General features: G+C 37.4%; 3 protein-coding genes across 15 annotated transcripts; all 3 read right to left on the reverse strand.

Moving 5' to 3' along the window:
- Positions 1–38: 38 nt before the first annotated feature.
- Positions 39–3364, reverse strand: LOC103340452 (protein ALTERED PHOSPHATE STARVATION RESPONSE 1-like). The gene is made up of 4 exons (XM_008243870.2): positions 2265–3364; positions 1572–1804; positions 1088–1311; positions 39–1001 (listed from the first exon to the last, which is right to left on the reverse strand). Exons 1-4 carry the CDS (start codon positions 2803–2805, stop codon positions 188–190), a joined length of 1812 nt encoding a protein of 603 aa, XP_008242092.2. The 5' UTR covers positions 2806–3364; the 3' UTR covers positions 39–187.
- Positions 3365–5647: 2283 nt separating this feature from the next.
- LOC107881705 (protein ALTERED PHOSPHATE STARVATION RESPONSE 1-like) lies at positions 5648–8272 on the reverse strand. 2 transcript variants are annotated; one of them, XM_089042782.1, is made up of 5 exons: positions 7803–8272; positions 7427–7706; positions 7124–7338; positions 6735–6952; positions 5648–6639 (listed from the first exon to the last, which is right to left on the reverse strand). In XM_089042782.1, the coding sequence occupies exons 1-5, from the start codon at positions 7845–7847 to the stop codon at positions 6384–6386; spliced, it is 1014 nt and encodes a 337-aa protein (XP_088898908.1). In that variant the 5' UTR covers positions 7848–8272; the 3' UTR covers positions 5648–6383. The 2 variants fall into 2 exon arrangements, with proteins under 2 accessions (XP_088898908.1, XP_088898907.1); XM_089042781.1 differs by having other exon boundaries at positions 7118–7338.
- Positions 8273–8422: 150 nt separating this feature from the next.
- LOC103340386 (putative protein phosphatase 2C 46) lies at positions 8423–12108 on the reverse strand. Of its 12 annotated transcripts, none has more exons than XM_089042778.1 (6): positions 11625–12077; positions 11350–11469; positions 10828–11240; positions 10241–10608; positions 9220–9475; positions 8423–8918 (listed from the first exon to the last, which is right to left on the reverse strand). In XM_089042778.1, the coding sequence occupies exons 3-6, from the start codon at positions 11144–11146 to the stop codon at positions 8776–8778; spliced, it is 1086 nt and encodes a 361-aa protein (XP_088898904.1). In that variant the 5' UTR covers positions 11147–11240; positions 11350–11469; positions 11625–12077; the 3' UTR covers positions 8423–8775. The 12 variants fall into 12 exon arrangements, with proteins under 12 accessions (XP_088898904.1, XP_088898905.1, XP_088898901.1 ...); XM_089042779.1 differs by having other exon boundaries at positions 10828–11256; XM_089042775.1 differs by having other exon boundaries at positions 10828–11259.
- Positions 12109–13908: the final 1800 nt, after the last annotated feature.

Raw genomic sequence — 13908 nt, forward strand, 5'->3', positions numbered from 1 at the left:
TGTACTTTATATAAAAACATTTCGAAAACTATATATTGTCTCTACACAGCAAGGGCCTGCAATATATAATCATTTCAGTGAGCAAGTTTGATACAACCTATCATATGAATAAATTCTTAAAGGTTCCTAACATTCTCAAAAACCTTTGTGCATCCGCCACATCTATCATCGGCTTCAACAAGTCATTTTATGATGGGTTGGTATTTTTTTCATCAAATCCCATTGCGTTTTCACTGAATGCTATAAGGCCATCATACATTTTCATAGCACTCTTTGAAAACTCGGCCAAGGCTTCAAAAACTGAAGAAAACCCTGTCTGAAATCCATTCACAGCAATATGTTGTGTCTCATGCATACTGGAATGATGTTTCACCTTCTCTGCCTCTAGCCTCTTCCTAAACATGTCCAACTGGTCCTTCATCTCACTCAAATACTCGATGCGATTCCGTACATGCAGTTCTGTTTCCTGCTCGGAAAACTTCAACCCAAGAACCCTTCTCTCTGTCCTTTCAAATGCCAAAACCTTCCTGTCAAGTTCTCTGGCAAGTCCATCAACCTTCCTCTTTTGTCGATGCTCTTCACCTTGTTGAACCATCAGGGCTCGGACATCCTTCCCAAAGCTTTTCATGGCATAAGTCACTGCTTCATCAGGTAGCTTATCCAGGCAAGCTAGCCAATCATGACAAATTCCAAGTAATGTTGGCCCCTTGACTCTACATGTTTGAAGTGAAGACATACCCTTCAAGTGGAATTCAGTTTCAGGGGTAACAAACTTGAAGAGCCAACCAGCAAGAGCTTCAATATACGCCTGCTGTGAAGAAACATACGAAGCAAAGCAAGCACGCCAATTTTGAAGTTCTGCTTCAAGCTTAAGAGTAGCAAGCTGGTGTGAATCATTGCAGAACATTCCATAGGATGGAAGGTTGAGAGATTTCACTTCAGACATGATTCTGTTTTGGGTTTCATGAGATTCTGACAGTATCTTCCAATTTCTCATTAGGCTGCAGAAAATGGGAACCGGAGGTTATAATAAAATTCAAAACAGGCTTCTTATACCTTACTAACAAAATTCTGACTTCTATCTTACCCATGTAGCAGATCAACAAGTTGTGGCTGCAGCTCTTCATCTCTGAGTTTTTGGATTCTTTTGGAGATTGATTCAGCACTTCTTAGGGCAACCAAAATTCTGGTATACAAGTCTTGTACTTCAACTACAATTTTGTTCCCAGTGTTGAGGCCATCTCCTCTAGTATCTTGGTTTCTCAACTGGGAGCATTTTCTCTCATATATTCTCCTGGTTTCTTCTCCAGCCTGAATATATAAATTGAAAGATGGTGGTCATATATTCTCAAATTATTTTGTGTGTCCAAATGGAAAGGGAAACAAAGAACCCAAAAACTGATAGCTCGTCTACATTTGTAAGCCCGGACCAATTTAACTTATAAGAAGCAGAAGTCAAATACATTAATCTGATATCATTAGGCTACCAATGTAGATCATCCATCCCAAGAAATACGAACAGTCATATAAAAGACTAAATGAAGCAAAGGAATGTTGAATTCGTATTCTACCTTCACCTCCTCAAAGAGTTTCTTCTCCCAAGCATATAGCCTTCCTAGTGTTAACGAATGACTCCCAGATCCCATAACTCCATTGTCATCAAAGAGATAATTATTGAATTGAGTCCACGTTGAAGAACTTTTGGAGCTAGATGTAAGGAGACTTTTACAGGAGGAAGACCAAGATAATGTGGATGAAGTGGAGCGGCTCCGTGTGATTGACCGCATGAGCTTACTTGAATTTTCTGCACCCAAAATCATAGATGAATTGATAGTAGAGCTAGAATATGATGGGAATCAGTAGGTCTGCACTTTGCTGCACACGACAACGATAACTGATTCAAGTAATTCATGGAATACCAAATAAAATGTTCATGGGACAACTTGACCAGAAGCCAAGTTACTGACCTGAAAGCGATCAAAGGTAAAAAGGGATGGGAAAAAGATCACAAAAAGATGTAAGTTCAACAGTTCTACATATGCACAAGGGAAGTAAGTTGTTTTTTTTTTTGGGGGGGGGCATAAATAGGATGGAATGGATATGTTGCTGGAAAAATTGCAACTTTTTTCTTATGCAATCAGTAATATATCTCAAAAGGTCTTATAATCAAACCCACATATAGACATGAATTTACCACGAAAGTAAAAATAACAGACAACGCATTTGTTGAGGGAAGACAGAGATATAAAAGAGAAAGACCCCACCTTTAATTTCCTCCAAGGCAGATTGCATTTGAACCATGTTGGTCTCTAGCATCCTGGAAACATCCAAACCAGAATCATAGGCCCTAAGGAAATGGTCCTCAACATCTTTCAATGCTTCCAACAATTCCCTCCCATTTGTGGGTGTATCAATCACCCTTAGACCATTTTGCTCCCCTTGGCTCACATTAGCATCCTCTCTTTCTGTTACAGCCTCAGTCCCACCATTCTCTTCCTGACCCACATCACAATTACTTAAATCTCCAATCTCATCACTTATTACTCTTTCTCCATCATCTTCCAACTCAGGAATCCCTTCTTTCTCTCTCACCAGTCTCAAATCCTCATCAGAGTTCTGACTCAACCCATTTCCCATCTCTGTTCTCACACCATCAAAGAATGGATTAAAGAAAATCCCACCCAAAATCTCTCTGTGGTGATGCCATTGTTGGAGCCATCCCACTATAAAAATGCTCACAAGCCACTTCCTCCTCATCAGTCTCACTATCATCATCACCACCCTCTTCATCTTCTTCTCTGCCATTTGGGTTTTCTTGCAGTTGTTTTTCTTTATCTACCTTTGGAGGGCTTATAGAATTTGCAGAATCAGAAAATGGGCAACCAATGGTTTGGTAGTTGGGTTCAGATGGCCTCTGTTGAAGGAACATGGGGTTGTTGGAGATGACGGTCTCAGTGGTCTCAGAGGAATTAGTAGAAGGAAAAGTGATGAGAAATGGAGAAGAAGGAGAGGAATGTCTTGCTACAAACAACCTTATGGCAGCTGCTACTGCATAGAGAGAGTGATTGTACTTGCATTGTGCATCTGCAAACGCATACCTGCGCTCTACAGCCAATTTCAACTGCCGTTTTCTCTCTTTACAAAGCAAAACTACATCTTCTTCTTCACCTTTCTTAGACACAACACAACCCATGTCTCTGTTTCCTCGGAATTTAGAGATGTACTTTGGTAAAAGGGGTTTGGTTCAGCTTGGCTCAGTGCAAAACAGGTGGTGGGTTATGCTAAACAGTAAAACTAATGCTGAAAGCTGTGGCCTTTGGTAGCAGAGAGAGAGAGAGAGAGAGAGAGCGCCAGAAAGTGGTTTTGGAAAAGCTGTTGAGAATCACATCATATCAATATAACTGATACACCACTGTATAAGTTTGTCCTCTGCCCCTGGCTGAAACATGGAGGTGGGTTTGGTTAAGTCTTTTAGCACAGGTTTTGGTGGGAAAGTAAGAGAGAAAAAAATATGGGTTTGTCAGAAAATGAGCCAAACTGATATGGCAACCAAAATCTCTCACACCATTGCATATAATAAGAGGAAGTTACATAAAAATCTGAACCAAAAGTAGCCCACTTGCTTCCTTACCATTCTGAGAGTCATGTTTAAGCTGTTCTGTTTAATGCAGCCTGAAAAAAACTGAAAAAACTTTACTTCCCTGCCATATTTAGATTCCCACATTAGCAATTTAGCACATAATTAAGGGTTAATTAATTAATTAACAAGGGTCTCTTGCTTAGTTGGTGTGTTTAATGTTCCATGAAGGCATGCATGCATGAATAGTTGACATTTGTCAGTCAAAGACTGAAACTTGGTATAAAATGTTTTATGGGGTGGCTCATCTGTCTGTCACCCCCATATAATTAAGAATTTTTATGAGAGGGTTAGTGAGTTCTCTGCACCTTCTTCTTACATTCCATAATATTCCTTGTTCAGCTGAATTAAATAAATCTATCTTAGAAAGAGAACAAGATAAGAAGATTTGTATATTGAGAAATTGTTGAGATGCCCATAAAACCATATCAGTAGAGAAGACTTGAAAACCCCACCATTAAGCTAACTAATGGGGGAGAATTGGTCTACCAAAAGTCATATTTAACTCTTCCCATTAAGGAACACTGGCTGCACGAATCAAAACTTTTGAACATGGCAGGCTTACCCAAAAAAAAAACCTTGACCTTGGAAGAAGGCAAAATGTACGGATGTAAATAGCCCCACCCACCTCTTTTTTACCATCAATTGCTTGCATTCTACCTGGGTCAAACTTTTGAGTACTTATTACTGTTGGTTCCATGAGCTCGCATCACATGAATTGATTGGGATTTGAACTTGGAAGATCTGTTATACTTATGGTGGTGAGTTAGTCAAATGGATTGTGCCAGTTGATTAGGGTACTGTCTTTTTACATTTACGTTTGAATTTTCTTATCTGTAAGTTAAATTAATTTAAATTATCATTTGCATCAAAGCAAAAATATCGAAGAGCTCAAAATTATAATTGAGGGTAAGTAGAAGCCACATGACATGTTTAATTAGAATGAGGTTAATAGAAGAGTAGAAGGGTTAAAATTATATGGACAATACTTCCCTCCTTACCCATAAATAGGAATTCCTTCTGGCCTTAGTAATGTGGCTCAATCACAAACTAACATGTGCTTTTTTTTTTCTTTAAAAATATTTTTCTTTCTTCTCTTTTATTATTCATAATTGAATTCTTCTTTTTTTTTTTAATTGCTTTCATCTATACCACAAACCATCTCTTTAGTTTTTCATAACTAGGCAAGGAGACATTATAGATGCATTTTAATGTATTCTATGGTCTCTACAACTCAAAGTTTGCTTGATTAAAAAATGTCTATATCCTTTCAAAAAAAACCTCTATAAAGAAACTATGCCTACCAACATTGTCAATGGTAATTTGGATGAAGGTGAATTGTTGGGATTGGAGTTAGAAAAGTCCACAACAAACATAAAATTTAACTTGAGGTATGAAATAAAAAAAGAAATTAGTTATGCTAATGAAAGAGGAGGGAAAAACACTTTTGAGACTACTGAAAAAAAAACATGTCAATTTGTGATTGAGCCACATTTTTAAGAGGTCCTCTTTATAGGTAAGGAGAGAAGTACTTCGGGAACTGCGAACAACTTTTTGTTTCAACAAATACACAGAGATTAGCTTGGCAGATTGAAACAGGAAGGTATACCGCTCTAATATTATGGAGAATTGTGCCTAGAAAGGTCTCTCTCTCTCTCTCTCTCTCTCTCTCATATAGATTTATGTGAATATGCTATGTCACAGTCACAGTGATAAAAAGCCACTCTTGGAAATCTTAATCTATTTACTCTCTTTTAAGAGAGATTAATAGTAATACTGACTTAATTATGTATAATTATAGATGGACCACATCACATGGTAAACACTGAATATTGTTATAACGAATCCAGAACACTCACTGCACAGATATTGCCTGCACTCAAAAAGTTTCCATGATAGGTAGGTAGGCTGGCTTTTGTATATTCTGTTGTCCCCAGCAGCCATTGTTTGTTCAGATTTGACTATTGGATTCTTGGGCTTGACAACAGACAAAAGGTAAAATAAAAAGGATTCTTCGGAATCACCAGACTGATATAAAGAAGTTCATCCAAAAGACACAGTGCATCAGATCAAGTTCCAGCAAAAAAAAAAGAAGCATGAATCAATTCTTAAAATTTGCTCCAAAATAAAAATAAAAATAAAAAAGTACCTAGCATTCTGAAAACCCCTTATGCAATTTTTTTTTTGTTCATCAGTCATTTGTCATCTACCCTTACTGGATTCTCACTGAATCGCACTGAATGTCATTCTATTCTAAAAGCTCATCATAAATTTTCATGGAAGTCTTGGAAAAATCGGCCAAGGATTTAAAAACTGACGAAAACCCACTTTGAAATCCATTCACATACATATCATGTGTCTCCTTCATGGCGGTATGATGTTTCGCCTTCTCTTGCTTTAGCTCCTTCTCTAAGCCATCCAAGTCGTTCTCCATCTTTTTCAAGGGCTTCATCTGCTTTTGCTCATGCGGTTTATCTTCTTGCACACGAAATAACTTTAACTCACTCATCTGTTTATCTAGTTCAAGTTTCGAAGCCTGCATACGAAGTTTTTCAGCAAGCCCATCAACCTTCCTCTTTTGTTGATGCTCCTTACCTTGTTGAACCATCAAAGCTTGGACATGCTCGCCAAAGCTTTCCATGGCACCAGCCACTGTTTTATATGGCAGCTTATCTATGCCGTCTAACCAATTATGACATATTTCTGTTGTTGGTAGGACGCTTACTCTACACGGTCGAAGCGAAGATCAATTCTCTGAGTAGGCTTCGGTTTCAGGAGCATCAAACTTAATCATCCAACCATCAAGAGCCTCAATGTATGCTTTCTGTGAACAAACATATTGAGCAAAGCAAGCACGCCATTTTTGAAGTTTTACTTGAAGCTTTTGAGTTGCACGCTGTTGTGACTTTCCATAAGATGAACACTTGAGCCATTTCACTTCGGACATGATTCTGTGTTGGGTTTCATGAGTTTCTGACATGATCTTCCAATTTTTCATCAGCCTGCAGAAAGTAGGAAAGAGGAGGTTATAACAAAATAATTCAAAAAAATTCAGACTCGTCATGTATTACAAATAAATTTATGACATCTATCTTACCCTTGTAACAACTCAATAAGTTGTGGTTGCAGCTCCTCATCTCTCAGTTTTCGAATTTCTTTAAATATTGATTCCGCATTTCGTTTGGCAACCAAAACTCTGGACTGCAATTCCTCTACTTCAACTCCAATTTTGCGTTGAGTCTTTTGGCCACGTCCTTGGTTTCTCGAATATTGGGAGCATTTTCGATCATATAATCTCCTGGTTTCCTGTCCATCCTGCACATAAAAATTTAAAGATGATTCAAGTTATTCTCAAATTATCTAGGTTGTCCATATGGAGGAGGGAACACACAAGCTAAAACAATCCTATAAATTAATGATCAAGTTATGAGAAATTCATAAAACTGAATAAAGCAAATAATTCTTAGATTCATATTTTACCTTCACCTCCTCATAGAGTTTTTCCTCCGAAACAGATAGCGTCTGTAGTGTTAACGAATGGCGCTTGGATCCCATTGCTCCATTGTCATCAAAGAGACCACCATTCAAAGGGCTGATTGTTGAAGAACTTCTGGTGCTAGATCTAAGGAGGCTTTTTCGGGAGGAAGACGAAGATAATATAGATGAGATGGAGTGGCTTTTTTTGAGTTTACTTGAGTTCTCTGCACGCAAAATCATATAAACATGAATTATACACCATGACCAAGCAAATCAAAATAACAAAAAGGGCTTTAAAAGAGAAAACCCCACCTTCAGTTTCCTCCAAGGCAGATTGCTTTTGATCCATGTTGGTGCCTAGAATCCTGGAAACATCCAAACTGGAATTATAGGCCCTAAGGAATTGGACCTCAACCTCTTTCAATGCTTCCAACAATTTCCTCCCTTCTCTCACAGCCTCATCATTCAGCAAAACTAACCCCAATTCTTCCCCATCAGTCCCAGCATTATGATCCCTATTCTCTTCAACTTCTTCTCCATCATCTGAGCTTTCTTGTAGCTTTTTTTTCTGTCTATCTCTGAAGAAGAGCTTCTAGAAATTCCAGAATCAGAAGAAGGGTAAGCATTGGTGTTTTTGGTTGGTTCAGAATCAGAATCAGATGGAGAGGAATGGCTTTTTACAAACGACCTTACAGCGACAGGTTATAATTGCGCTGTGCCTCTGCAAACGCATACCTTCTCAATTCAGCTGCCGCTCTCTCCCGACAAAGCAAAACCACATCGTCTTTTTTACTTTGCTTAGAGACCTTGCCACCCATGTCTCTGTTTCCTCTGAATTTCGCTTAATTCTTTAGAACGGGCTTTGGCGGGAAAGTAAGAAAGAAAAAGTTGGGTTTGCAGAACTCAATTGAAGTTACAGGCTTAGAGAGCTTCAAAGTATTGTCTTTGTTTGTTCATGGGTGATTGTTTCAAATAAGTCCTTGTTTCAAAGGGTGATTGTAACTTTAATTTTGGGCAACTCTTGTTCTTAGCCGTTATGGCAGTGTTTGGTCATCCCTTTCCTTGCAATCATGGGAGTGTTGAAAAGAAAAGGGGTAAGTTTCTGGGGTTCGAAACCAGAAACCTCTTTCCATGCAGAAAGTGAAAATTTACTTTCCTTCTTTATTTTTTAAGTTTTTGGGCACTGCAATCAACATCATGCAGAGCTTTCCATTTCCAGGGCTGTCCTTCCGCATGATTTACAAAACCCAATGCTCTGCATGAAGTACACAAAGAAAAATAGAACAGAAAACGAATTCGCAGAGAAGATTTCCTCAAGAAAGAATCTCGTGTTTGTCATCTTTGAAGCTCTACATCTTTGATTCTTTCCTTATACCTCTGCTCAAGATCTCAGAAACTAAAGTAACATACATATTCAAGTTAATTGTTACATTGTACAGTGAAAAAAAATTGACTGCACCTTCCTTATCTCTCTTGGATTTACAAGCTGATGGTTCACCGGAGCTCTCAGAAGGACTCAACAATAGGTACAATATTACATGAGCCGGCTTCATGAGGTTTCCATGGAAGGGGCAAGAGTTTTTGCAGGTATATTAATACCACGTCCTCTCACAGACAAACTAGGGCCTCTAGCTGAGCTGGCTCTGCTCACAAGGTTTGAGTCAAGAAATACGACTATGACTGTTATGTCGTCGTGGAAATGCCGGCGGACACCACGCTCTATTTTCTTCAAATCTGAGTATCTCATTTCTCTTTTCTTGGCTGCTTCCTGCAAGGCAGTTTTCACAAGCCTCCGAGCACTTCCCTGAAAAACAAGAAGAGAGTAAAGTCACATTCCGTCTCTTATTTACCAATCATAATATGATGTTTCAATTCTACACTATTCTTTGCTGCTCCTGCATTGTTAATCATACACCTATCAATACAAGCATATATATCCCCCTCAAAGCCTGCTTGCCCATCTAACAACTTGTTTATTATCAGTAACAGCATGTATGGGCACACTGATCCTATCCTAGCCAGATAAAGCCCAAATATAGTACACCGCACAACTAGCTATTCCATTTAAATAAACATATTAAAGCAAAACAGAAATTGCATCCAACATTGAGACAAGTATGTTACGCTGCGTGGGTGATTTTGAACTATATCAACCGCTTCCTGGTTGCTAAGGTGCTCCCACAGCCCATCAGAAGCAAATATGACAAATTGATCATGTGGTTGAAGTTCATGTACAGAGATCGATGGTTCAGAGCTTAAAATTGGCCTTTTAAAAGGTTCACGTAAGCGAAACTTGGTATACAAAGGCTCCCTGTTAAATTCAGCCTTTTTCAGATATATGTCACCAATTGATCTAGAAACCTGCAAAAGACAAATATCCTTTTTCTTTAAAAACAACAATTATGAATAACAATAAAACATTCAATTATGAATCATAAATTTTGATCCATTAAACACCAAAAGTAAAGAAATGTTTAAAATATTTCACCACGAATAATAAATTTGATGCATTAAAAACCTTAAATAAATAGCTCTTTTAAAGGGACTTCTCCTAAATAATCAGAGATCTCCACACTATTTCATTAAAAATAGTTCTACAAAGTTCAAATTGTGCTTCTTTTTTCTGAAGGGCTAATGTAATCAATCTGCTGAACACTGGTAACATCTCCATGTGCTCAATCATTTCTACTATTGAAATATTAAAATAATAGCAGCTCTAAGTCAATCTAAGTCAACCCTGATAAAATCAAAATTTATCACTGCTTAAACCACTCTCAGGCCAGGTACTCACGGATAATGTCAATAATTACCCATATGGCATCTTTATTCTTCAAGTAAAAGCAAAAATTAGCCTACAAGTCTATCTACTAGCTCAAAGGTCTAAGTACCCGACATGAAGCCAACATCTTAGCCTCCTGACATGTGAGATATTAATACCACTTTGTACTATTAAGGACCACAGTTCTCTTCCCAAGAATCCCAAACTGCTAAGTCATTTCAATCTTCTTGTTGAACCATTAAACAAGTCAATATCAGGAATACAAAATCTGTCATGTGTAATTTAAGATGAAACTATAAAGAAAATGCTTTCAGTGAGATGGAAACCCTTTACGAGTACTGAAGTACCTGTATCAATCCCTTTACGCGCCATACATTATGCTTTAAAACTACAATATGTGAGTCATCTGGGTGCAAAGAATGCATCTCCTGTCTGACAGATTCTATGGCCACATTGTGCTCTGATGACAGCTGGATGGCACGAACCTCCCCAGTAGCCTTCATAACTCTCCCCAGCACAGCTCGGGAGTCACCAACATTGGCAATGTAAAGGGTGCCACCACAGATCACACCAACAAGGCAACAAGACCCAACAGCTGCAATTTGGGGTTTCATAGGCCACTGTTTGGTAACAACAGAGAGGAATCCCTCTTCTGTCGCTTGATATGCTTTCCGTATCACATCCACTGACATGGACTGTTGCTCTGATGTGAATCCTAAAAAAAAACAAAGTCATCAGCAATGACTTCATTCCAATCTCAAGACTCATCACTGAAATATCGATAATACACATCCCCTGAATTGTAGTAAGGAGATTCATTTAATTCTGGTAAAATGAATCCTAACATGAACGAGTTTGAGCGAATCCAATTTATTCATGCAACAAAAATTTTTATACTAAAAAGCTCATCTGGGACTGAGATAATGCAGCTTACTTTTTAGATTCTGGAATAGGTGATCATTGATGTATCGGGAGGTCTCAGGACCGCCATGACCATCATATATTCCAACAAAGGTGCCATATGGGCCAGACTCCAGCGTGCTCAAGGGACCAGACTCAACCTGACTCTGATCCTCAAGCAAACTGTTGGCCTGTACAACAGCCATTGAAAATTCACCGTTCAAGTGTTGCCCGTTGTCTTTGTACCAAAGTAACCCATCTTGTCTGCCAACTGCATCCGAACCTGGCTGTACATATCGGTATGAGGATGGCAGCCAGCAGGCCCTCAGAAAGTTCATCAACCTTGATAACATCCCTCATTTCACCTGGGCCAGCCTCCAATGCTTCCACATCCAAAATGGATGCAAAATCACTCCCAACCAAAGACCCCACCACCAGCCTCCTCTCCTGAAGAACAAAAAATCTACTATAAAAGGGAAAACAGCCAGTTAATATAGGCAATAAAATCCCTAGCTCACGAAATTTGATCATATACTTGACCACAGAATCAGCTTACTATGTAAATTCAGTTAACAGTCTCGTTCAACCACGATGATAAAATCAGGTACAAAACATCAACCCATCCACATTTCTGCTAACAGGCTCAGAGGGACCATGACCCAAATGTTAATACTACCTTGAAATGAAGAAAGCAACATAAGCAACAGAGAGTTTTGGGAAACAGTGGCAGTCATATCTACCTCTCTATATCTCACACTTCAACCATACAATTATTCACACACTCACAAAAAAATTCAGCGACTTTATAACATCCACTAACAAATTACTAACCTTTTTGATAAACCAATCACAAAAATAACAACCCAGAAGAGAAAAAATTTTAGGGAAAGAAACTCAGAGTGTAAAAGTAGGCAGTTTGATGAGTTGAGGTCAGCTACTGAATCGTGGCTGATGAAAACGATGGAGATCTAAATGAAACAGAGCAATACATGTGGGTATTAACGCGTTAGATCTGTAGATCCATCAAACCAAAAACTGTGGGCAAAAGGGTTTTTGGATAGGGATCACTTTTGTTTATCCTGGGATTAACTTGCTCGACTGGTGGTTGTAATTTTTTTTTTTCTGAATTTGGGTTTTTCTTGTGGGTGACGCAGAAGGTAGAAGAAGATATAGATGATTTAACAAAAGAGAGCTCTCAATCAGTGTGATTGAACGAACTGAAACTCTTTTGCTCTCTCTCTCTCTCTCTCTGGTGGTATTTTTCAGCAGACAAACCCCTATAAAGGAAAACGAACAAAGCGATGGCTGAAAGCCAGCAATGCATATGGGCAGCCATGGGCTCCACATATAACCAAAGAAAGAGAAAGTAGATAGAAAGAGAGAGAATAATTTAATAAATAATATTTTATGATAAAATCAAAATATAAAAATCTTTGATTTTCATTTGCTCATATTCTAAATTGGGTATATTTTCATCAATCTATAGTGAGAAAAGGATTAACATTTTTATTGTGGAGGAAAAAAAGTACTTTTCTTTGTAGTTGATTTTAAAAAAGTGCTTTTGTATATCGTTTTTTTCAAAAGATTGCTAGAGTGATAAGTTATGACATGTTATATTTAAGTTGGTTGTTATATAAAGGATCTCAAATGATCATTTATGATTCAATTAGCAATTTGGCATCTATTATCATTTGCTTATTGTCTTGACTTTTTTTAAAAGCAAAAGTTAACTTTTGCTGCAAAAGAATTTTAATTGGAAAATACAATACTTTATTTCTTAATTACTTTTGTATTTTTATTTTTATTTTTTTTTATTGAAACACATTGCTTGTAGATTTTCGTTACGTGTTGTTTGAGTTAATGTTTAAGGTTTTCATAACCAATTTTGATTCTTGAAGATGGGTTGTGTTTGTGAGCTTGTGACTTCCTTGCATAGGTGTCCAAACGTCAAGGGTTTAGGGACACGTGTCTACACACAATCACGAGAAAGTGGCAATAATTTTATGGAGTTTTGGAGGGTTTAAAGTAAAATAATATTTATAAAAAAAATCCAGATTTTTTATAAAATTTGTGCCCCCATAAAATGAACAAGATCTATTCATTTAAAACCATTGTCGCATTTTGTGGCGCCAATTCCCGAGCAATAATTTTTTTTTTTTTCCTTCTTATTATTGTTCTTTGATTGTGACAAAAAATTATTGTTCTTTGATTGGCAAACGACAAAGTTAGGCTGTCGTTTGAGCATATGTGTCGATGAATATCCCAAAATAAACCAGTTTCAAAATATGATTTTCAACATATTGCATATGTATGCAATGATGCATTTTAGTACACCTGTTTGACATAAGGGTTGACCTATTATTATTAGGTGCACATTTCATATAAATTTTACATGAAATTATGAAGTTATGAGGTGCCATTATCACTTCGGATTAAATGTGGTTCTGTCATTTGTAACATCTTATCGCACTTGATATGCAATTCATTTTTTGTTGTCGAGTCATACTTTACACACATACATACTCATTAAGGAGTGTAAGTTGAATCGAAGAGTTCATTATACCGAAATTTGAAGTCTTGAATTTTGCAAAACCCTAATTAAGGAAGTACTCGTGTGTCAAAACTCATTGTTGACTATGATTTATGCTTTGGTATTTTGGGATTTGGAGGATGTAATTGAGTGGTTTTATGCCCACCGACATTAGAGGTAAGACCCTCCTTGCATTGTTCACAGTCAACACAAGAAAACGACCAAACCGACCACTTGCTTTCTCTTTTTATCTTATTCATATTTTTAAACATGAAAATGGGTTTAAAATTCGTGAAACTACAGCATATCCTTTTTAGGACCATTGCAATCGTAATTCAATTCACACAAGAAAGGTAAAGACCAAGCCGACCAATTATTATTATTTTATTTAAAATTTAAATAAGTAAATATATTTATTGTTGTTGCCTTGTTGGGAAGGAGGTGCTTCTTGTGATTAAACTTTACAACTTTAAGAACGTATGGATGCTCGCAGCTGAGATATCCCAAGCTTTGCATTATATGGAATCAACTTATCTATAAGTGAGTTCACATTTCCTCAAATTAATAATAATAATAATAATAATT

Source organism: Prunus mume, linkage group LG8 (genome assembly GCF_029339155.1).
Source record: "Prunus mume cultivar Tortuosa linkage group LG8, ASM2933915v1, whole genome shotgun sequence".
Classification (NCBI taxonomy): domain Eukaryota; kingdom Viridiplantae; phylum Streptophyta; class Magnoliopsida; order Rosales; family Rosaceae; genus Prunus; species Prunus mume.